The sequence below is a fragment of the Lygodium microphyllum genome, chromosome 11, assembly GCF_053477565.2.
Source record: "Lygodium microphyllum isolate KBCC chromosome 11, Lygodium_microphyllum_v1.1.10, whole genome shotgun sequence".
Classification (NCBI taxonomy): Eukaryota; Viridiplantae; Streptophyta; class Polypodiopsida; order Schizaeales; family Lygodiaceae; genus Lygodium; species Lygodium microphyllum.
Genome location: NC_141145.1, coordinates 155,712,105 through 155,734,689, shown reverse-complemented (window position 1 = coordinate 155,734,689; position 22,585 = coordinate 155,712,105). Strand labels below are relative to the sequence as shown.

The 22,585-nt window shown below is 42.1% G+C and overlaps 1 protein-coding gene across 5 annotated transcripts in view; it reads right to left on the bottom strand.

Moving 5' to 3' along the window:
* The window catches only part of LOC148029565 (uncharacterized), a 136,507-nt gene that overhangs the window by 23,345 nt on the left and 90,577 nt on the right, over positions 1-22,585 (bottom strand). For 4 of the 5 annotated variants that reach the window (XM_087688436.1, XM_087688433.1, XM_087688437.1 and 1 more), the window contains exons 8-10: positions 11,178-11,232; positions 11,008-11,083; positions 10,729-10,910 (exon numbers count right to left, since the gene is read on the bottom strand). In XM_087688436.1, the coding sequence (XP_087544562.1) occupies positions 10,729-10,910; positions 11,008-11,083; positions 11,178-11,232 (313 nt within the window). The remainder of the gene's footprint in view (positions 1-10,728; positions 10,911-11,007; positions 11,084-11,177; positions 11,233-22,585) is intronic. The other variant, XM_087688434.1, reaches the window with a different exon arrangement.

Sequence of the window (22,585 nt, the reverse complement as noted above, 5' to 3'; positions counted from 1 at the left end):
CCATTGGTTTTGCAGTTGAGGGCTTGGAACACTTGATATGCAAGCTGAAAAAAGCTTTGTATGGTTTGAAACAAGCTCCTAGAGCTTGGTATGCAAAGATAGATGCTTTCTTTGGATATTAAAATTGCATTTTTACATGGGAAACTTCATGAGGAAGTATATGTACAGCAGCCCATTGGTTTTGGAGTTGAGGGCTTGGAACACTTAGTATGCAAGCTGAAAAAAGCTTTGTATGGTTTGAAACAAGCTCCTAGAGCTTGTTTCGCAAAGATAGATGCTTTCTTGCTTAGCCAAGGGTTCATTAATAGCTCATCTGAGTCTACCCTTTACGTATGTAAAGAGGGGGGATCCATGCTGATCATTTGTCTTTATGTTGATGATCTCTTGCTTACAAGGACACGTGCTGATCAGATTTCAGCATTTAAACAAAATTTGCAGCAAACTTTTGACATGTCAGACTTGGGGTCTTTGCATTATTACTTGGGCATTCATTTCATACATGATGCTAGAGGTATTGGGTTATCACAATCAAGATACATTGGTAAACTTCTTGAGTAGTTTGGCTTACAGGATTGCAAGCCAGTTTGTACACCAATGGAACCTGGACTTAAACTATCATTACATGATGACAGTGATTTGTTTGATATACACACATATGCTCCAATAGTTGGATGTCTTATTTACTTATGCAACACTACAGTTTGCAATTTCAGCCCTGAGCAGATATATGCATCAGTCACGCAAGTTACATTGGCAAGCTGTTAAGCGTGTCTTCCGTTACTTGCAGGGTACTAGATCTCTTGGATTGCTTTATGCCAAGGGGGGACCACTGCAGTTACATGCTTACAGTGATTCTGATTGGGCTGGTGATTATGATTCACGTCACTCCACTAGTGGCAATTGTTTCTTTCTTGGCTCGTCTTGCATATCTTGGCTTAGAAAGGAATAGTCCACTGTTGCCACATCATCATGTGAAGCTAAATACAAGGCAACTTTCACTACCACAGTTGAATGTGTATGGATTAGACGCTTGCTTGCTGATATGGATGTATCTGTTACGGAGCCTACTCCTTTGTTCACTGATAGTCCGAGTGCCATTGCAGTGGCACGGAACCCAGTGTTTCATGCATGCACGAAACACATTGAGATACATTATCACTTTGTCAGAGAGAGGCTACATGCAAGTGATATCAGCCTTGTCTATTGTCCTACCACTAGTAATGTGGCAGACATCTTCACCAAAGCTCTTTCGCGTGACAAATTTGAAGCATTTCGCCATGCTTTAAATTTGATCTCCTTTGGTGGCGGATGATCCTTGTACTCTTGATCACTCTTCACTCCAGGGGGGTTTGTTGGGTATTTCACTCACGCCTCACTTATGCCTACGCTCACATCGGAGTGTCGGTGATCAGTAGGACACTGGGGCACTTTTTACTCTCAGTAGGAGAGGTTTTTTCCCCCAGACTTATGGTATTATTTCGTATGTGCTTATGACACACACTTACGGGCACTTACCGTGTTCAGGTGTGAACACCCCCCTACAACCCTAAGGTTTAAGGGTTGTACCTTGTACTTTCAGTTTACACTCTTTCAGTCTATTGCATTGGGTATTGTGCTTCATTCTCTACACCAGTAGCTTGTCCGCCTGCAACTACAGAGCTCACCAGCTAAGCCACCTACTCCAGCTGGATGCCGCCAATCTGCTAGCGCCACCACTTGCACATCCGCTTCTTGCACCTCTGCTTCCTGGCCTGCACCGCCACCAGGCAGGTCTGCCTCAAGCGCTCCAGTCCTGCAGCCCAACCCCCAGCCACGTGCAACCTGCTCTAGCAGCTCCGCCACAACAGCGCAACCCCAACCCTCATCAGCCTATGCCCTGTTCCTGCTCAGCCACAGGTCTGCCAAGTCCACCCACCTGGTCCTGCAACTGCGCCGCTGCCACAAGTCTACCCGGTCCAGCTCTGCTCAATCAGTATCATAGATACGAAGAAAAAATTATTAATGTTTTATTCAGATTTGATCTTTAGAAAGAGCTTTTCCCGAGCAGCCTATCTCTGTTTCTGTACATGTCCAGGACACATTTATTGCAGAGATTTCTTGATTTTCGGGCAAAATTTTGGGATTTTTGAATTCACCTCAGACATTGACAAATGTACATCAGTGTTAGTCTGCAATAGACTGAATATGTGCATTTTGGACAACAAAATTTTGGGGCTTTTGCATTTTTTGTGTTGTTGAGCACTGTTTGTGCCTTGGACAGCATGTACATTGGACAGTTTTGACAAAGTGTGATCAGTTTTGCTAATTACAATAGGGTGCTTGCTAATTACAGCAGGGTGCTCTTGTGCACTTTGAACAGTGACATTTATCATGGCCAATTAGGGACAAGGTGATGTATTTACATATGTATCCAAGAAGGATAGATTGGATGACAACAACTATTCTCTATGGTCTTTTATGATGAAGAATGTGCTGATTGCAAAAAATCTTTGGGATTATGTCAGTGGTGAAGAACTTTGGCCAAGAGTTGTGGCTCTTGTAACACCTGCTCCAAGAGGACGTGGTCAAAGGCCCACTCAGACTGCTTAGCCCACTCCAACTCCAGCCACTTTCCCAGAGATCAACAACACAAAAGGCTTGGGACACATAGGATGCTCAAGCATTATCATTGATTACATGGGCAATTCAGCAGTCTATCATCCTATACATATGGTCTACAACTTCTTCACGAGAAGCATGGCTAACACTTGAGCAGATATTTGCTGGAAAAAATAAGGCACACATCTCTTTCTTGAAGAAAGAACTTGAGGATGTGAAGATGGATGAAGGTAATTCTATACAAGATCATCTCAAAAAATTTCAAGACTTGCATCAGAAGCTCGTGAATGTAGATGAGTATTATTCGGATGCACAGTTGATCTCTACTACTTTGAATTCATTGCCACCCTCTTATTTGGCCTTTCATACGGCCTTCAATCTCACCATGAGGATTTCCCCGTAGTCACTTACTTTCCTTCAATTGGTTAGTTTACTCTTATAAGAAGAGCAAACAAGAAAAAACAGTGGGGTGGACGTAATAGCCTCTAAACAAGATTTAATGTCAAGGTAGAAGGGCAAGGGCAACCAGTCTAAAAATGCTCCGTAGAGTTCTGGGAGTTTAGGTACTTCACAGAGCAACAAGAAATAGGGGGGGCATCATAGTTACCTGGAACGGGGAATGGGAACAGGAACGGGAACGGGGGGAACGTCCAAGGTCAGGGAACGGGAACGGGGGGAACGGCACATATTAAGTGTCCCAAATATGCCATGCATGACCCAAATTGCCCCAAAGAATGTCCCTCTAATTGCCCTTATACCCCTCAATGCTTGAAATTGATCTAAATGCCCCAAAATTATCCCAATTTCCCTTGAAATTAGACAATATAAATAGATGAATACCTTGGAATTGAGGATAGGCTGAAATTTGATTGTGATTTGCAAGAGTTGATAATGCATCAAATTTGAACTTTGCATGGACTCCTAATTAGCTTGTGGGTTGTCTTGACACTTTGAATCTTCAACCCGAGAGAGAGAGAGAGAGAGAGAGAGAGAGAGAGAGAGAGAGATTAGTGTGTGCACATTAGGCAATGGAGATGGGTGAACATGTGGTAGGAGTGTGACCCAAGCAAAAAGAAAAAACCGGAAAAAACGTCAATTTGTCAATGGGCCTAGAACAACCGTTCGAAACAGGTAATGGCAGGGGGAATAGCAAGAAACAGTAGGGAACGGCAGGGAATGTTCGCTGGCCGTTTCACCTCCTTGGAGGGTTTGGAATGCGTTAGGCCGTTCCTACAGGCCAGAACGGCCGTTCCCTGTTTCTATGGGGGGCATGCAACCCAAGAAGGACAAGCACCACTATTGCAAGAAGCCAGATCATTACATCACAAAATGTAAGAACTGCATATCCAAGAAGAAGGAGTCAAGCATGTCTATTTCTGATGCACCTTCTATTGCTATGAGTCCGCGTCTTTGGTCGTAGACCGTAGCTATTGTTTCTACACTTACAGTTATGACTCTTCTAGGGTTGATAGAGCATATAGCTCTATTGAGGATGAAAGCACTTGGTTCTTTGACAGTGGTGCTTCTACGTATATTACATCCCAGAGAAAATTGTTTTCCTTTGTTGTTGCAACTCCTGTTTGCAAGTCTGTGCAATGCGTGAACAATGTATCTTACCCTGTTAGAGATATTGGCGAGATTCTGTTGACAACCAATGATAGCTCTATTGTCCTTTTGCAAGATGCATTACTTGGGCAAAGAATAAAGAAGAACTTATTGTTCATTTCTTCTTTGGCAAAGTGTGGTATGCCAGTTACATTTGACGACGAGAAATGTATGGTTAGAGATAAAGAACTCATGACTTTGATTTTGACTGGCACATTATGTCATGGACTATATGAGTTAGATACTTATTCAATTGATCAGTCGGTCTATCTAGCATCTACTCTTACTCCTGCTTTGTCACAGGCAAAGTTATAGTATGCTCCCATGGGGCATGTCAACTATGGTAGCTTGATACTTATGCAGCATACACAGATACTAGATGGATTACCTCTCTTGGAAAGACCTCCTGAGCCTATATGTAACGGATGCATTTTGGAAAAAATGCAGCGTTTTTTCTTTCCTCGTGATATTGCTTCTAAGGTCACTGCCAAATTACAAATTCTACATTCGGATGTATATGGTCCTACATAAACAAAGTCATTGGGTGGCTGTTATTATTTTGTCACTTTCATTGATGGCCTTACTCATTTTTTCTGGATCTACTCATTGGTGAAAAAGTCAAAGGTGTATGATGCATTTTTGGCTTTTGTAGCACTAGCTGAAAATCAATCTGGCTACAAGACTAAGACTTTCCGTTCAGACCGAGGGGGGAAATACATATCCTCCATGCAGAATAATTTTTTGAAGCAAAAAGGCATTGTCCATCAGAACACTACTATATACACTCCACAGCAAAATGGGGTTGCAGGGAAAAAGAATCGGTCACTCATGCAGATGGCTAGATATGTGTTGAAAGAAAAGAGTTTGCTACATAGTTTTTGGATGAAAGCAGTTATGTGTGCTTATCATGTTTTGAACAGGTTCCCTACCAAGGCATTAAAGAATATTATGCCTTTTGAGGCTTGGAACAGTCACAAACCTTTTGTTGGACGTTTTTGTACTTTTGGGTGTCTTGCGCATGCTGACATTCCCAAGGTACTAAGACAAAAGTCGGACAACAAGGCTGTTACATGCATTTTTGTAGGGTACAACAATGAGAGCAAAGGATATAGATTGTATGATCTTGTCTCCAAGAAAATATTTGATAGTAGGGATGTGGTTCTTGACGAAAAGTCAGAATTATCCATTGCTAGTTTTGATACATATCAAGATGCCAATGATGTATTTGAAGGGCTCCTACCCATTTCTTTTGGTGATACAACTAGAGCTTCAACAAGTAAACTTAATGTTCAGCTAGCTGCTCCATTGGGTAATGCAGAAAATCAGCCTGTGGCTGATCCCAATATTCAGCAAGATGCTGGAATTGAAGTTCAACAAGAGTTGTATACAGTCACGAAGCTAGGCAGTCCTGGATGGTATTTGCAGACTATGAATGATAGTCATTTGGATGCTTATATTGCGGGTCGTACTAGAAGGCAAGCTCGTATGTATGATGGTGCACATACAATGGAGTTTGTCATGGCAGGAAATACACTTGATGATGAGAAGCCTAAATGTTTTTAAGGATGCACAACATAGTGTGCACTCGATGGCAGCAATGCAAGCTGAGTTTGATTCTATCATAAAGAATCAAACATGGAATTTAGTGTCATCGCCTCTTGAGAAGAAAGCCATTGGTACAAAGTGGGTCTATAAGCTGAAAAGGAATGCAAATGGATCCATTGACAAATATAAGGCCAGGCTTGTGGCCATAGGCTATGCACAAAAAAAAGGCATTGACTATGGGGAGACATTTGCTCTTCCATCCTGCATGACTACCGTTCGGTCTATGGTTGCTTTGGCTGCCCATTACAGATGGACCGTGCACCAGCTTGATATAAAGACTGCATTTTTACATGGGGAACTTCAAGAAGAATTGTATGTACAGCAGTCCATTGATTTTGCAATTGTGGGATCTGAACACTTGGTGTGTAAGCTGAAAAAGGCCTCATATGATTTGAAGCAAGCTCCCCAAGCTTGGTATGCAAAGATTGATGCCTCTTTACTCAGCCAAGGGTTCATAAACAACTCATCAAAGTCTACACTTTACGTATGTAAAGAGGGGGGATCCTTGATGGTCATATGTCTTTATGTTAATGATTTTTTGCTTACACAGACACATGCAGATCAGATTTCAGCATTCAAACAAAGTTTGTAGCAAACTTTTGAGATGTGGACTTAGTGCCTTTGCACTACAATTTGGGCATTCAATTTATTCACCATGCTAGAGGCATTGGATTGTCACAGTCCAGATATATTGGTAGACTTCTTGAGAGGTTTGGCTTACAGGATTGCAAGCCAGTTTGCACACCAATGGAACCTAGACTCAAGCTCTCCTTGCATGATGATAGTGATTTGTTTGATATCCATACGTATGCTTCAACAATTCGATGTCTCATTTACTTGTGCAACACAAGGCCAGATATTCAATTTGCAGTTTTAGCCCTAAGCAGATATATGCACCGCCCACGCATATCACATTTGCAAGCTATGAAGCGTGTTTTTCGTTACTTGTAGGGACTAGGACTCTTGGATTGCTTTATGCCAAGGGGAGCCACTAGAACTACATGCTTACAGTGATTCAAATTGGGCTAGTGATTTTGATTCACTTCACTCTACAAGTGAAAATTGTTTCTTTCTTGGCTCATCTTGCATCTCTTGGCTTGGCAAGAAACAATCCACTATTACTACATCATCTTGTGAAGCTAAATACAATGCAGCTTTCAATACCATAATTGAATGTGTATGGCTAATAGGTTTGTTAGCTGATCTTGATGTATCTATCACGGAACCTACTCCTTTGTTTACTGACAGTCAAAGTGCCATTGCAATGGCACGAAACCCACTGTTTTATGCACGCACGAAACACATAGAGATTCATTATTACTTTGTCTGAGAGAGGCTACATGCAAGTGACATCAGCCTTGTCTACTATTCAAAAACAAGTAATGTGGCAAACATCTTCCCCAAGGCTCTTCCTCGTGACAAATTTGAAGCATTCCACAATGCTTTAAATTTGATCTCCTTTGGTGGATAACCCTTGTATGTTGATCACTCTTCACTTGAGGGGGGTTTGTTGGGTTTGACTAACGTCTACGCTCACAAAGGAGTGTCGATGATCCTCAGTAGAACACTGGGGCACTTTTTACTCTCCTTACGGGAAGGTTTTTTCCCCAGTTTTATTCTCCTTTATTTTATGTGCTTATGTTACACAATTATTTGGACACTTATCGTGTTTTATACCTTTCGGGTGTGAACACACATTAACAACCCTAAGGTTTAAGGGTTGTACTATGTACTTGCACATCACACTCTTTTCAAGATTGCATTGGGAGTCATGTCTTCACTCTCACACTCTCATCACTGTCAACTGTACTCTCAACTGAGCTTCGATCTCTATGCTTCCTCGTACACCAAGAAGATCCTCTGTATCGGAGAAGGCAAAGATAGGCTGCGGGTTTGGAATCATCTTCTAATTTTCCCCCTTATTTCCACTGCGTCATCAGGAGATACCCTTCTCTTCTTCTGCCTCCCACCCTCCTTTTTCGAGATTGACACTCCAATACCATGGCTTCTCCTAATAGGCAGTCCAGTAGGTGCTCCTACTACGGCAAGAACGGTCATACCACTAAACACTGTGGACTTCAACCTTTGCTCCCCACAGCACCGGAGTATATGCATCTAGCACCCGGTACCATTTATGCCACATCTCCCTTCTGGGCCACAAGCGTCATTCTGCATTGGCTATCAAAGTATTATGCTCATCGGGAGATACCCTTCTCTTCTTCTGCCTCCCACCCTCCTTTTTCAAGGTTGACACTCCATTACCATGGCTTCTCCTAATAGGCAATCTAGTAGGTGCTCCTACTATGGCAAGAACGGTCATACCACTAAACACTGTGGACTTCAATCTTTGCTCCCCACAGCACCGGAGTATATACATCTAGCACCCGATACCATTTATGCCACATCTCCCTTCTGGGCCACAAGCGTCATTCTGCATTGGCTATCAAAGTATTATGCTCATCGGGAGATACACTTCTCTTCTTCTGCCTCCCACCCTCCTTTTTCGAGGTTGACACTCCAATACCATGGCTTCTCCTAATAGGCAATCCAGTAGGTGCTCCTACTACGGCAAGAACGGTCATACCGCTAAACACTGTGGACTTCAACCTTTGCTCCCCACAGCACCGGAGTATATGCATCTAGCACCCGGTATCATTTATGCCACATCTCCCTTCTGGGCCACAAGCGTCATTCTGCATTGGCTATCAAAGTATTATGCTCAAGGTAATAAGACGCATCCGATGTACACTAAATCCTTACAAGCAAAAGGAGGATCATTAGGCGCCACAACCTCCTGGAGACCGTCGTAATGCGCTGCACAAGTTTCTCCCCCACCTATTTTCAATTACAATGGCTTCCACGGCCATAGCCTACAGTTCTACAATTTGTTCCACCGAGAGACAATGATTGTTGGATACCATTTTCTCGTCAATCTGCTCCTTCGAGAGATAGAGACTATTCGACTCCTTCCTCTTCTTCAGCTCCACAATCTACTCCACTGGGAGACAGTGACTATTGTTCACCCATGGGTCCAGAGGAGCTACCTATTACCTCTCCTCCCTTGGATTGCTCCATTAATGACAACTCTGATATGGGCATCAAGGAGATTCTGTGTGATACCCCTCCTTCCACTCCCTCCTCTACTCAAATTCGAGAGATCACCTTTGGGAGCTATCTAGCTTCCATTCCATTGTAGCCTTAGATACCTTCTTCGACACTGCTAGCAGCATTTCCTCGGTCTTTCAATGTTTCAGAGGCCATGATCAATGATTTCCTTGATTCCCTATCTCTCTCCAAGGAAAATTCAATAGGGGATCCTGAGGGGACTCATCTTTCTTCTTCAAAGGGGAATCCCATTTCTTCAACTTCAGAGGGGATCCCTACTCATCTTGTGGTTCTTCACACACCCTTTACCTTCTTGGGGTGGTTGACATCTCCATGCCATTTCACCCATTGATTCCCCCTCCCCTTACTTCCCAATGATATCTAAGATCTACAAGTTCTTCCTAGTTCGGGACTTTGATTGTTTCAGGCATGGCTTGGTGGCTAAGCCTACATATACCTTCCAACATGGAGTAATGGAGCTTGTGGCTTCTCTCCCAAGAATGAGTTTTGGGTCCTATCAACTCATCATGCCTACTATTCTTCACTATAGGTTACCTTACAAGTTGAATACTAGGATTTCCGGATTGATCTTCTCTCTCTCACTCCTCTTTTCAGCTCCTAGAGGTATTGAGAAACCATATCATTCATCAGTACCGTTTCCCTCCATTTCTATTTTTAGTTTCCGTTTACAACCCCAAAAAGGATTTCTAGGTGCCTTCTGAGAGAGTTGGGGCACCACCCGAGAGACTTCAATGGGCGACACTCTAGACAGTCTATGCCTATATATATATATATATATATATATATATATATATGGCACTGACTTCACCCATATCTATCCCACATTCATTCCTTGTGATGTTTTGTCACTCTCTTCCTATCCACTAATGCTCAAGCCTCACACCCCACCTAGAGGATATTGCAATTCATGGTCGTCATCTCTCCCTGCACCAAACGCCCTGTCTTCCACACCTTCTAGGCTACGTTTTGGGCTGCAAATTCTCTTCCTCCATTGGCGACCATCTCCATCTGGCATTGGATTGTACCTACATTTTTGGCTACAGGTTCTCTTCCTCCACCTCACAACCATCATCTCCATTTGGCATCAGCAAGCACCTGCATTTTCGCTGCCAAATCACCTCTCTCTACCTAGAGACACTGCTCTCCACCTGGTTTTCATAGTTTGACATCTCCCTAGCATTGGTGACGCTCCAACACACGCCTACTACCTCAAACACTGCGTTTTTGCACCACGTACTCCATCCGGGGTTGGATTTCCTCACCTAGAGACTAGCAGGCCGTCCTATTGATCCTTACTCTCTGTGTTTGCCGTATACACAATGTGTTTCTCCCTGCAAACCCTATTGTCTCTCTGATTTGCTTCCACAGCAGTCATTTCTTGACATGGTATCAAAGCATACCTGTTTTCTTAACATGGCCTTGCCTTGATCCCCTTTTGGCCTTTTCCTTTCCAACATGATGCTGTGCACACTGTTATCTCACAGATTAATTGCAGCAATGCAGTCTTCCATAGTCGGCACATGCACCAATATTCCTTTTTCAGACACTCCATGCTACAACCATGATACAATCGTCATATATTCCACTTACAGAGCTTGAGGTTTCTTTTTATTGTAATACAATGGGTGTTTTCCTCACACAAAGAACCTTCTCATTTTTTACTCCAAAATTAAACAGTGTTTACTGAGAAAAAACAGTTAGCCCTTGTTTCCATTTGAAGAGAAACCAGTGATACACCATACTAACTACCATCAAGATTTTTCTTTTCTCAGGGACCAGGTCTGAAAAGTTAACCTTAATATCATCATCTTGAAGGCTGTGATTGTGTTGCACTCCATCACCATCAAACTGCTTCAGATGCTTTGGATGTGTTCCCTCAATCTCCAGATATGCCTCTGAATCACCATTTCTCACCATTCTTCTCACTGGCTTATTAATGTCATGCACCTGCAAACATAAATCTCTCACTGCTTTCCCTGCAATAACCTTGAAGGACAAAGTCAGACTTAAAGTCCCTAACCAAAATGTTTCAGATGAGTTCAATAAATGAACTTGATGAGACCCTTAACTCACCAAATCTCCTTCTGTGGAAGGGTCGCCATCCAGGAAAGGAACCCTCTATCACCTCTCCTGAACGTACTGGATCACTCTATATTTAAGAAAAATCTAGTTAATGTTTCTGAAATTCCCAGCATCATCATCCTTTCAAGTCTGATTTGAAACTATTTGGCAGTTGCCCTTACAAAGAATCTCACTCGTTTCTTAGGCTGAGCTCCCAATATGTCATCCACATTCAAACTGCAATGAATTATATCATAATAAGATTCAGAGACCACAATCTGCTGCAGGTACATATGAACAACTCCCTAAGCCTATACTGAGCTGATATGAGCTTACTTGTTAAATCAGAAAAATAAAGAAAACATCTGGCAAAAACCACAGGCGAGGTGGCAGTATAATCAACACATCCTCTCTAGATCTCAATAAACAGCAACAATTCGACAGAAAGGGGATCACTTTTGGCTTAGATGTCCTCGGCACTGCCTAAACACTTTGGAGCCCACACAATTTGAAAATGGATTTTTGGATTACTTAGTCCTAACCAAGAACAATATGGAAGTTGAATGCTTGACAGACTGCATGATGCACTAAAGTAAAATCAAAGAACTGGGCTGTTGAGTGTATATCAGAAAGGCAGGTATCACGATGAAACAGATTGCAGACCTCATAGAAAAATCAATGCACAACACAGGTTAAAGCCACAATATTTCCTATACCACTGCTGAGAAACACGACCAGAATCTTCTACAGGCTGTGAACAAATCTGCAACAATGTGAAACATAATTGCGAGTGTAGGCTTCCTCAGTGACAAATGAACAAATTGACAAATATGCTAACAAGATTGATGGTGAGGCCTTCAGGAAACGGTAGGGTTTGCAGGAAAAAAACACAGACATCACTATAACAACAGCTAACCATGACAAAAGCTTGGAAACTCGGAGAATGAATAAGTAATTATGAATGATATACAATTGGGAGCTCAAGGAACACAGGCTGTCCAACAGCCTTTTTCTCTCGCGGGAGCAGGCTGGGGGAGAGCATCAGAGAGTATCCTCTGAGAACCAAACCTGGATGTAGCCATCCACCAATCTCAACGATCTGGGCAGCAAAGGAGGGAGCAAAAATAAATCCTTCAGCAGCAAGACATCAGTGAAGACTTGGGGGCAGAAAAACACAGGCTTGCAGGCTGAAACACAGCCCAATCTTCATCAAATGATGAAGATGATGATGATGATGTCAGCAGCCCTAGCAGCTGAAAATGCAGCCTGCAGAGCAGAAAAAGCAGGCAGCAGGTCCTCTGTCTAGTGATGATGTAGCTGGGACAGCAAGCAACAGGCTGACAGGGCTGGCAATGGCTCCTCCAAACAAGGCGGCAGTCTTTGGCAGTTAGGGTAGCAGCAGCGAGTATTTGGCAGAAGCAGGCTGACTGCAGGCAGTGCCCACCAGGGCAGAGGCAGCAGCCACCTAAAGAGGAAGAGATGATGAAGGAAGGTGATGAAAAGAGGGAGCTGAAAGTGAGGGAATGATAAGAGTGAGCAAGACAGCCCATAACATGTCTTATAGGAGATTTTTGGTATAGAAGGGAATGATAAGAGTGAGCAAGAAGACCCATAACATGTCGTATAGGAGATTTTTGGGCATTTATCCTACCACCAAATAGAATATCTTTTCCTCTAAATAATTCTTTTTGAGGTTGCTTTTGTGGAGTTAAATTAGGCTGGAATACATAATGATTATATTTATTGACGCCTTTAATTTCGCTTGTTCAGCAAGCCCTCTGAGGCCCAAAATGTTTAAGGGAGGAGAGATGGTATAACTCTGCCCTCATGTACCCAAAGTGTCCCACCCCAAGAGGCCAAGGCATCGAACCAAGGGTGTGAAGGCAGACTACCAAGGGCCTACCACAATCACAAGGGTGTCAAGGTAGACTACCAAGGGCCTATCACAATCACAAAAGTGATGAACATCTTCTTTTTCCCAAACGAATGGGTCCTTTTTTTATCCTTTTTTTTTGTTTTTGTTTTTTCTCCAAAATAGCGGTGGGAAGATCTCCTGTAAAGTATAAAAATGTGGCAAGGGTGTCAATGGCAACAATCTGACGAGGTGAAGCTGAGAAAGGAATCCATCACACCATCAAACCAATGGCTAAAGAGTAGGAGTCCAAATCCGCTTGTAGCACCAAGAACATGATGAAGAATGGCAAAAGCACATGTATTATAGCTGGAAACCACTAACTCCACCTCCATGCTAGCAAGAATAACAGGTGTCTTTAATCATGGACTTCTAGAGAGACAACACTATCCCTACCTCTTTGCTAGACAAGATGTGCAAATGCCAACAAAAAGGCATAGTTGAAAATCCCCAGTTTCAGCCTACAGAACCTAAAGATCCTAGAGGCCCATGCCAAAAAGGATGGAGGATTAAGGCCAAGGCTCTTCCTCATGGAACATGAATGTCCATTGATAGATGGTTGTAGTCTACCACCTCCCCTCTAAGATAAGTTGGAAGAGTTTCTTGAAGAAAATGGAGGAGACTCGGGTGGCATAAGCCAAGAGATCCCCCTCTCAAGTAGATAGGCATTCCGAAAACTCATGAATAATGGCCTCCAAGGATAAGAAAAGAGGGAATACATGACAGGAATGCCAAAGAAAGTATTTAGGGCTAATGCATCTGAAGAGGGTGCATGCAAATGTGTCCTTCAAATGCTAGGTAGGAGATAGTTGAGAGGGAGGTGTATCACAAATAATCTCCTCAATTGAGATAACATGCACTGTGATTAAGTGCAATCTTGCATTCAATATCCTACAACAAGAGCAATGGAAGAAGATGGTAAAATCCATTGCAAATGAAGGTCCATTTAAGGATGGATTGGTGTCACCTACAATGACACGAGGACCAAGAAGATTGATGAAGAGAAGGAGAGGATTGATAGTCTTCAATCCTATTTGCACTGCATAGACAAAGTATGGTTGCTCCATTCATACCAATGGATAAAAAGGCTGTAAGAAACGGAGTATCATCGATATACTTTTACAAGCTATAGACACTGGCAAGAGGGGGAAGAAAACAATGGGCATGTTCATCTACCACCACATTTGACAAGCCATCATTGAGGTATCCATTGTCTTTCTAAAGTTGTTACTTTCACAACCTTTTAAGTTTCATATTATGATTTATTAAATGATCGTGATTTATGAAGCCTCTCTCTTCCCCCCCCCCAAGCCTCTCTCTCTCTCTATTCTTGAATCATTCAAGGCTCAACTCTCTAACCTTTTAAGTTTCATATTATAATTCATTAAATGTATGAGTAGCAGGATGGGAGGAGAATAGTAGCCCACAAGAATATGCTAAGACACTTGCCAACAAAATCAGGGCTTCAGATGTACCAATAGTCAGTGCTTAAAGAGGTCTAAGTCCAAGGCTCTAATTCTTCACTTTGGAGACATAGAGAAAAAAAAAGGCCTTCCTTTCTAAGAGGAGAGCCCTCAAAGGTGAGAAGATTTATTTGGATGAGGACCTTCCCCGACACAGATAGCACATCGTAGAGAACACCTGCCCAAGGTATTTGAGGCTCGCAAAGAGGGAAAATGGGTTGTTTATAGGGATGCATGAGTCATCATCACTAACTAAAGGACTTCATGACACTACGAGGTCTATGAAACACTTCAGATATCAATATGGAATCGTAATTGAACCCTACGCTTGGATGGTGGTTACTTTGAAGATAGCTTCCAAAACATAGATATAGCAATGTACAGAGAAATACACCAATGTAAAGGTAGCCGATTACCAGGCGTGTGGGGATACAGGTGGGAAAGTGCATTTCATCCAACAGCTCGAAAACCAAAAAGCACTAGGGGTTCTGGAGGTGTGGCCATACTATATCGGAAAGACTTCAAAGGGATAGTGCAAGTGATGAAGAGAGATGATAATGCATGATACTTATGGGTAATTGCTATGAGTATATCCCGTGATCTTCTTGCATGTATTCTAATGGATTAGGATACATGCAAGAAGACCATAGGATATATTCATTGCAATATGCTACTTTCCTCCTACAAACTCTACCTATGCCACATGGGATGGATCTGCCTTTGGTGTACTTTACGAGAATATCATGAGATATACTAGCATTGGGGACATATTATTAGTAGGAGATTTCAATGCATGCACTAGAGATAGACAAAGTGACTTTTATATGCATGATAATACCATGTTCAAAAAGATCGACATAGATGAAATAGTCCTACGCAAGAGAACCAAGGATAAAGAAGTGAGTACCTATGGGACACACCTATTGGCTTTGGGAAGTGCATATAAACTAGCCATCTTTAATGGTTTGCCACAATGGCCAAGATTTGACAATTTGACATGTTGGAATCACAAAGGAGGGGCAAGTATTGTGGACTACTTGATAGACTCACCAACATTGATACCAGACATCCAAAACTTTAAGGTATCTAAGAGACCAATCGACATAGCAGCAAGTCATGCTATTTTGACATTCATGCTCTCTTGTGGACATATGAAACATGAAACACCATGCCTCCCTAAACATCTCAAATACGACTTTATAGAAGACACCTCACACATCTACAGTAGTTTTCTACAGACTAGTTTACATGCATTGGACTTGAGCAGATCGTTGGAAGAATGTACAAGGGATTTAGCAAAGGCCATACATGGATCAGGCATGTATGCAATCCCACACACCTTGCCCCGATGTAGACCCACACGCTCTACTGCTCCCTTAAATAGCTCGTATGATTATGAGTGTAGTCACCCGAGCTTGCTTGTAGAGAGAAGTGGATCTAGGCACTCAGTCACACCATCAAGCAAAGACGTTCTTCAAACGCCTTGTGCGAAAGAAGAAACGAGACTACTTAGCGCAAGCAAAAGCAAAGATATATCAGCTATTTTTTGAACGAGATAGCAAGAGTGCATGGAAGATGTTTCATGAAAGACAACCCCCCATACAAATTACATCACTGGATGCTTGACTTGACTATGGGAGACATCTATATGACTTGCTAGGACAGCCATCTATGCATCCCCCAAAGACTAGTAGGCCAACACAATGGTTTTTCTTCACCTAGAAAATGGTTAGGGATGCAATTTATAGATTACAAAATGGAAGGGCACAAGGTGAGGATGGACTAGTGGTAGAACATTTCTCACATGCTTGTGACATTCTAGCACTCATAATAGCACATATGTTCAATAGAGCAATATGTAAAGGCATCCCTATGAGTTGGTCACACAATACTATAATTCCACTATTTAAGAGTGGTGATCCCCTGATCCCTAGCAACTACAGGACTATTGTGATTGGTCATACTTTAGCCAAGATATGTGGATCTATATTGAAGCATGAACTTAGTGAGTGGGCTGAAATGCAAGGCAAAAGAGCACAAGGACAAGCAAGTTTCAGACAAGGATATACCACGCTAGACCATATTCTCACACTTAGAGCCATTATTGAGGAGGGTCCAAGAGAATCTATTGCTGCTTTATAGACTTTTGCAAAGCTTTTGATACAGTGCCTCATACACGCATCATGCAAAGATTGTAGGATATTGGAGTACCAGAGGGTATATGATGGGTTATCTACGCCTTATATGAGACAGTGATAGGTCATGTACGGACACCTGGGGGGCTATCAGAGAGAATTGACAATACCATAGGGGTGAAACAAGGATATCCGCTTTCACCCACATTGTTTGGTCTATACATAGATAAAGTGTCTGATTACATTGACCGAGGATGAGCCGGAGCCAACCTAGCAGGGGTGCTAATACCAATATTATTGTATGTAGATGATATTGTCTCATTCTAGATTCACCGAAGGGATTGCAATGCCACCTAGATGCTTTGCACATCTTCTGTAGAGATAAAGCCCTCACAGTGAATCTTGGAAAGACCAAAACCATGGTTTTCAATACTTCAACAACATGGGTGACTAGATCTATGTACCACTTCACATTTGGAGGAGACATAGTGGAGCATGTGAGGGAATATATCCACCTAGGAGTCGCCTTTTCTAACCCACGTTTTTCATTCAGAGGGGCATTAGAAGGCACGTCTGGCATGAGTATATGTAGCACTAGGGGCACTCAAGAGACAATCCGCTCACATACAGTTCCACGACCCCGCACCAAACTATGGTTATTTGACACCCTAGTCACACCTATACTACTATATGAAGCAGAGGTATGGGGTTGCAACTTGTACCACAGGCATCTTAGCCCACTCACTGATCAAACTAGAGCATAGAGGGATTATTATAATGGTTGGGATAGCATGGAAAGGCCATTGATCATGACAATAGCATGTATGATAAGGAGTAAGTCCTCCATCCCACATCCCATTATCATAGCAAAGCTAGGGGCAACAACTATAGTTACGAAGGCACTCTTCAAAGCAATGACCTTTTGGCACAGACTATGGGAGCTTCCACATCATAGATACTCCAAATTGACACTAACTTCATCTAGACAACTAGCAACAAGAGGCAAGAACTGTTGGTTTTCACAAATGGCTATTTGGATGAGCCTATATGGTTTGGATATTGACTGCCTTTTTCCACCTTTTGATTATAGCCTTGACTGCCCTACACTTTCTCTCATCAGGTGTTCAAAGCCGATATCTTGAGAATTGAGACAGCAAGGACATAAATCTACCCACCACTCCCTCTAGGATCGAGGATGGAGTTCTGCAAGAGCCAATTATTGTCTCTCTTATGATGGCTTCACTATTCGGCCAGCATATATGGACACCCATCTCTCCCATAGCATACGAGCTGCTATTGGACAAATTCGCACCTCCTCACATAGACTTTAGACGGAGACAAGCAAATGGACAAATAGCCTAGTAGAGAATAGGACTTGCCAGCTTTGTGGTCGAGAGCCAGAGACGGAGGAGCACTACATATGCAAATGTACAGTATACTATGACATATGAGCATGGTACTACTGCCTCTTCCATGATGGTTTTGGACCCCTTCATCATGTCATGGAGTACGAGGACCATTGATGCCTAGGCCTTTTTCTTCTAGAGCTCTAGAGATGCCGCACAACACTACTACGAGACAAGAGGCCAATGCATCCAAAGGGACCCACACAGAGAGCAGTGATAGACATTTTCCGTAGACCCGACCCTACTGACACTATTGGCCGAGCCATCCCGCCAAACATCTTACATGCCACGCCGTGGAGTCACATTGGATAAAGTCATTTCCCTTCATCAAGCACAACGACCCCATCTACCAAGACCACGTCCAAGCAGACTGCACCACAATCGGATCAGAGCCATTATTACGAGACACCGAAGACTCGCCACCATGCATATTAGTGAAGCAACTAGGAACCACATGATAAGATTGCCATCACGGGCCTTCTTCATGTCTAAACACGGATCCATATCATTTTGCAGGTATATCCTTGTGAATGCATAAAAGCATCAAACTTGTGGTATCATTCCCCAGGTGCCTATGTGAGGCCATAAAGACTCTTTCTCAACTCTCACACTAGGTATTCCTTGCATTTTGCCTCAAAGCCCTTAGGCTGTTGCATATAAATCTCATCATGGAAGTCCCCATATAAAAAAGCCATCTTTACATCCATTTGATAAAGGTCCAAATCTAATTGAGCGACCAAAGCCAGTACTAAGCATAGGGTAGTCATTTTGACTGCATGATAAAAGACCTCATCAAAGTCAACACCGTGCTCCTACTTGAAACCCTTAGTAACCAATTTGGCCTTATATACCGGCTTGGGGCATCTAGGGATACTTCTCAACTTGTACACCCACTTGTATGGCAAATCACGCTTTCCACAAGGCAAAGAAACCAAATCCTACTATGATTTTCCCACAGCGAGTCATACTATGACAATATGGTCCTCTCCCAAGAGTCACTATCACCTCTATGCATAACCTCATCATAAGTAAGAGACTCACCAACATCTATCACCATAGCATAGTCCATGGAGAGCTCAAACCTCTCAAGAGGACATCTATCTCAAGTAGAACGTCTCAAAGTAGGCTATGGGGCTTGTATATCCTGTCTAACATTATGGTCATGGGCCCCTGGAGCATCAATTGCAAGTTGTCTAGTTAGTTGTACGTGAGCAAGAGACCTCTCCTGAAACATCACCCTACGTGCATGAGCTACCTACTCAAGCTACCTATGCATTTTCTCTTCACAGAAAAACAACATCATGGCTATGGTTAACCTTCCGAGCCTATGGATCCCATAGGCGATAGCCCATCTCACCTGCATCTCCATAACCAAAAAAGAAGCAATTCATTGACTTAGGATCCAGCTTATTGTGCTTGTCCTTGAGGCTTGGGAACATGGCAAAAAGTCTCACAACCAAAGATATCCAAATGAGCATATGATTGAGGTTTTCAAAACCATACCTCCTCTATAACCTGATAGTCAATAGCAATACATAGGGATCTATTAATCAAATGTATGGTAGTAGTAACTACCTCAGCCCAAAAATGTTGTAATAAGCCTGTCTAGCTTAGCATTCTACAAACTCTCTCCTGAATCTACATATTCATGTACTCAACCATACCATTCTTAGATGGGGTGTACAAGGTAGTCAACTAATGCTTAATGCTCTTTTTATCATAAAATTGTTCAAAGGCATTAGATACATACTCATTCCTATTGCCAAATCATAGACATTTCAATCTAAACCCAGACTTGTTGTCAACAAGCGTAAGGCAACACTGAAACATAACCAATACATTTGATTTCTTCTTGATGGAATATGCCTAGACCTTATGTCAATAATCATGAACGCAAGTAACAAAATACTTTGCGCCACCTGACGAGACAGACATAAACATTAGAATGAACAAGAGCGAGAGGCTCACCCATGCGCATAATGCCAAACTTCTTATGCCAACTGCGTCTCTTCCTACTATAGAGATAATGATCACAAGAGTCAACACATTTATAGTGAAGGGACGGGAGATACTGCAAACGGATCAACATTTTCATTCCCTCTAATGACATGTACCCAAGGCAACAATGCCATAACGATACATGTGGTACTATTAACACGACCAAAACATGGTCAATAAACCCAGATACAAGTAAAGGATAAAGAGTACCAGAGTTGGCACCTCATGCAAGGACAAGATTCCCACAGGTAATCTTCCATGAGGAATCACCAAAAGATAAAAAGTAACTTGTATCATCCAATTGACCAGTAGAAATAAGACTTTTGGTTAAAGCTAGAACATGATATATATCATGCAAAGTCAAGATGCTGCTGCCTAAAGCAAACTGCAGCCATACATCTCTGATACCAAGAATATCCAATGCCAAGTAATTACCCAATCTAACAAATCCTTTTATTGCTACGATAGAAGTAGAACCACTCTCGATGAGGAATAATATGAAATGAAGCCCCTGAATCAATCAACCAATACTGAGCATAAGCAAATGAGGCATTAGTCAACTGTGAAACATTAAGTATATAATCATCATCCCAACTATATTAATCTCTTCAATCTTGATGTTGGACTTACTGGGGACAATGTTGCGATCATTATTCTTTTCCTCCACATTGCCCTTTCCCTTTTCCTTGCACTTCTTATCACGCATTTTATGGCACTGTGGCTGAAGATGACCTAGCTTCCCACAATCATCACAAGTCAATGTGGACTTACGGCCACGGAACTTACTGCGAAACTATCCACGTCACTGAGAATGAGACTTCTGAGAATCTCTCCTACGGTGGTCAATACTGCTCTTAGCATCCTTATTGCCTCTGCCTATCAAAGCATGAGAGCCACAAGAAGCATCAACATTCTTTCTGTTAATTTCTTCATTCAATAATGCACCCTCTACATCCTGCAATTTCAATCTATCAGTGGGCATATTTGCATACATTGCAGTACGGAATGTGTCCCATGATTCAAGTAATGTAACCAACAAGAACAATCGTGAAAGATTCTCCTTAAAGTCAATCCCCTGCAAAGACAAGTGGCTGAAAATAGAATCAAACTCATTTAAGTGGGCGGACATGAAAGCCTCCTCCTTCATACAAAGGTCCATGGATTGCTTTAGCTAATACATCTAAGAGACAAGGCTTTGCTTATCATAGACATTATGGATCTTCTCCCATAACTACCATGCATTGTGCCCTTACTAAGACAACATTGTAGTATACCTTCTTAAAGAATGACAAAATGATTGTAGATTTACATATATCATTTAATTTATCCCAATCCTCTTCATCAAAGCCTTCGAGGTTTACACTCTCATGTCTCAATAACTTAATCTGCAATTTTTGTACCGAAACTTTCCATATCTATGTCTTCTAGTAGCTGTAATTGCTACCATCCAGTTTGTCAATGTTAAAGATAGCACTGCCATTTGATCCACTAGTCATCATGTCAACAAATGAAAGCACAATACTAGAAAACAAGCTGCTGTAAATGACTGCAAATCAGCCCCAAATCACAGCCAAGGCAAGGTCTAAACGGAAGAAAACACCAAAGTGTAGGACTGTCCAGTAACTGTTAGTAATGAACTGTTAGATCAAAGCATCAGCTCTCATAAAGAATGCATAAACCTAAAATTACAACATTGATGTAATAAATGCAGCATTGAATCCAAGCAATTGTGAGAAATCAATCAAGAAAATCCAAGCTCACACTACTAGGTATATCCCGCAACAAATGAGATATGTAAGAGTAGCTAGTGGTGAAGATGCATACAGCCAGTACCAAGATCTATCACAATCTCAATGTGTTACGGAGAGATACATCCGATGGCCATAGACATCATGCAAGTAGTAGGCCTCAAGAGTAAAAAAGGAGAACTACCAAATGCACAACTGATTGAGCAAGGATAACGAAGCTCAATGCATAGCCAAGCAGGTTATACGCATCACTAACATCACTCTAACAAAAATAAGCGCCGGGACCAAAGCATAAATCAAATCAGCCCACTGAAGAATAACTACATCCAAGAAGCATCAAGAGACCATAAACATATTGAGTCCCACTTTCTCAATGGAAAAATCTCAAGCTCAACTATATTAATCCAAAGCTTAATGCGAATATCCAAGTGTCGAGACTCCCACTGGAACAAAACTGAATGCCAACTAAGCAAGACAAGCTTAATACATCATGTACATAACATTCGAGCATCCAAGATACATGAAGCATAAGCCGAGAGCATAAAACCCAAGAAAATCTTCAAGGCCGTATATAACAATCACCATAGCAACCACAGCATGTAACCACAACCAAGATGAATGCCCCCAAGATCAAAATCAAAGCTCAAGAGCTCTCAAGAGCATATCCGAGAATGTAGCTCAATGCTAAGCATCAATACATCCCTATGAGTACCCAAATAGCATCAAGTAGCAATAAGCATAGGGTTTCCCTGATAAATGGCTTGCTGTCCTATTTATTACAACAGTGAAATAACCTTTGAAGTTTGAGCTAAATGAGCTCAATATAAGCTACAAAACATCTCAAGTCATTTCCCAAGCATCTACCAATGATCCGGCATCAAATAGGCATCAAGAGAAGCTTGTATGACCTCCAAACAATGAAGAAAAC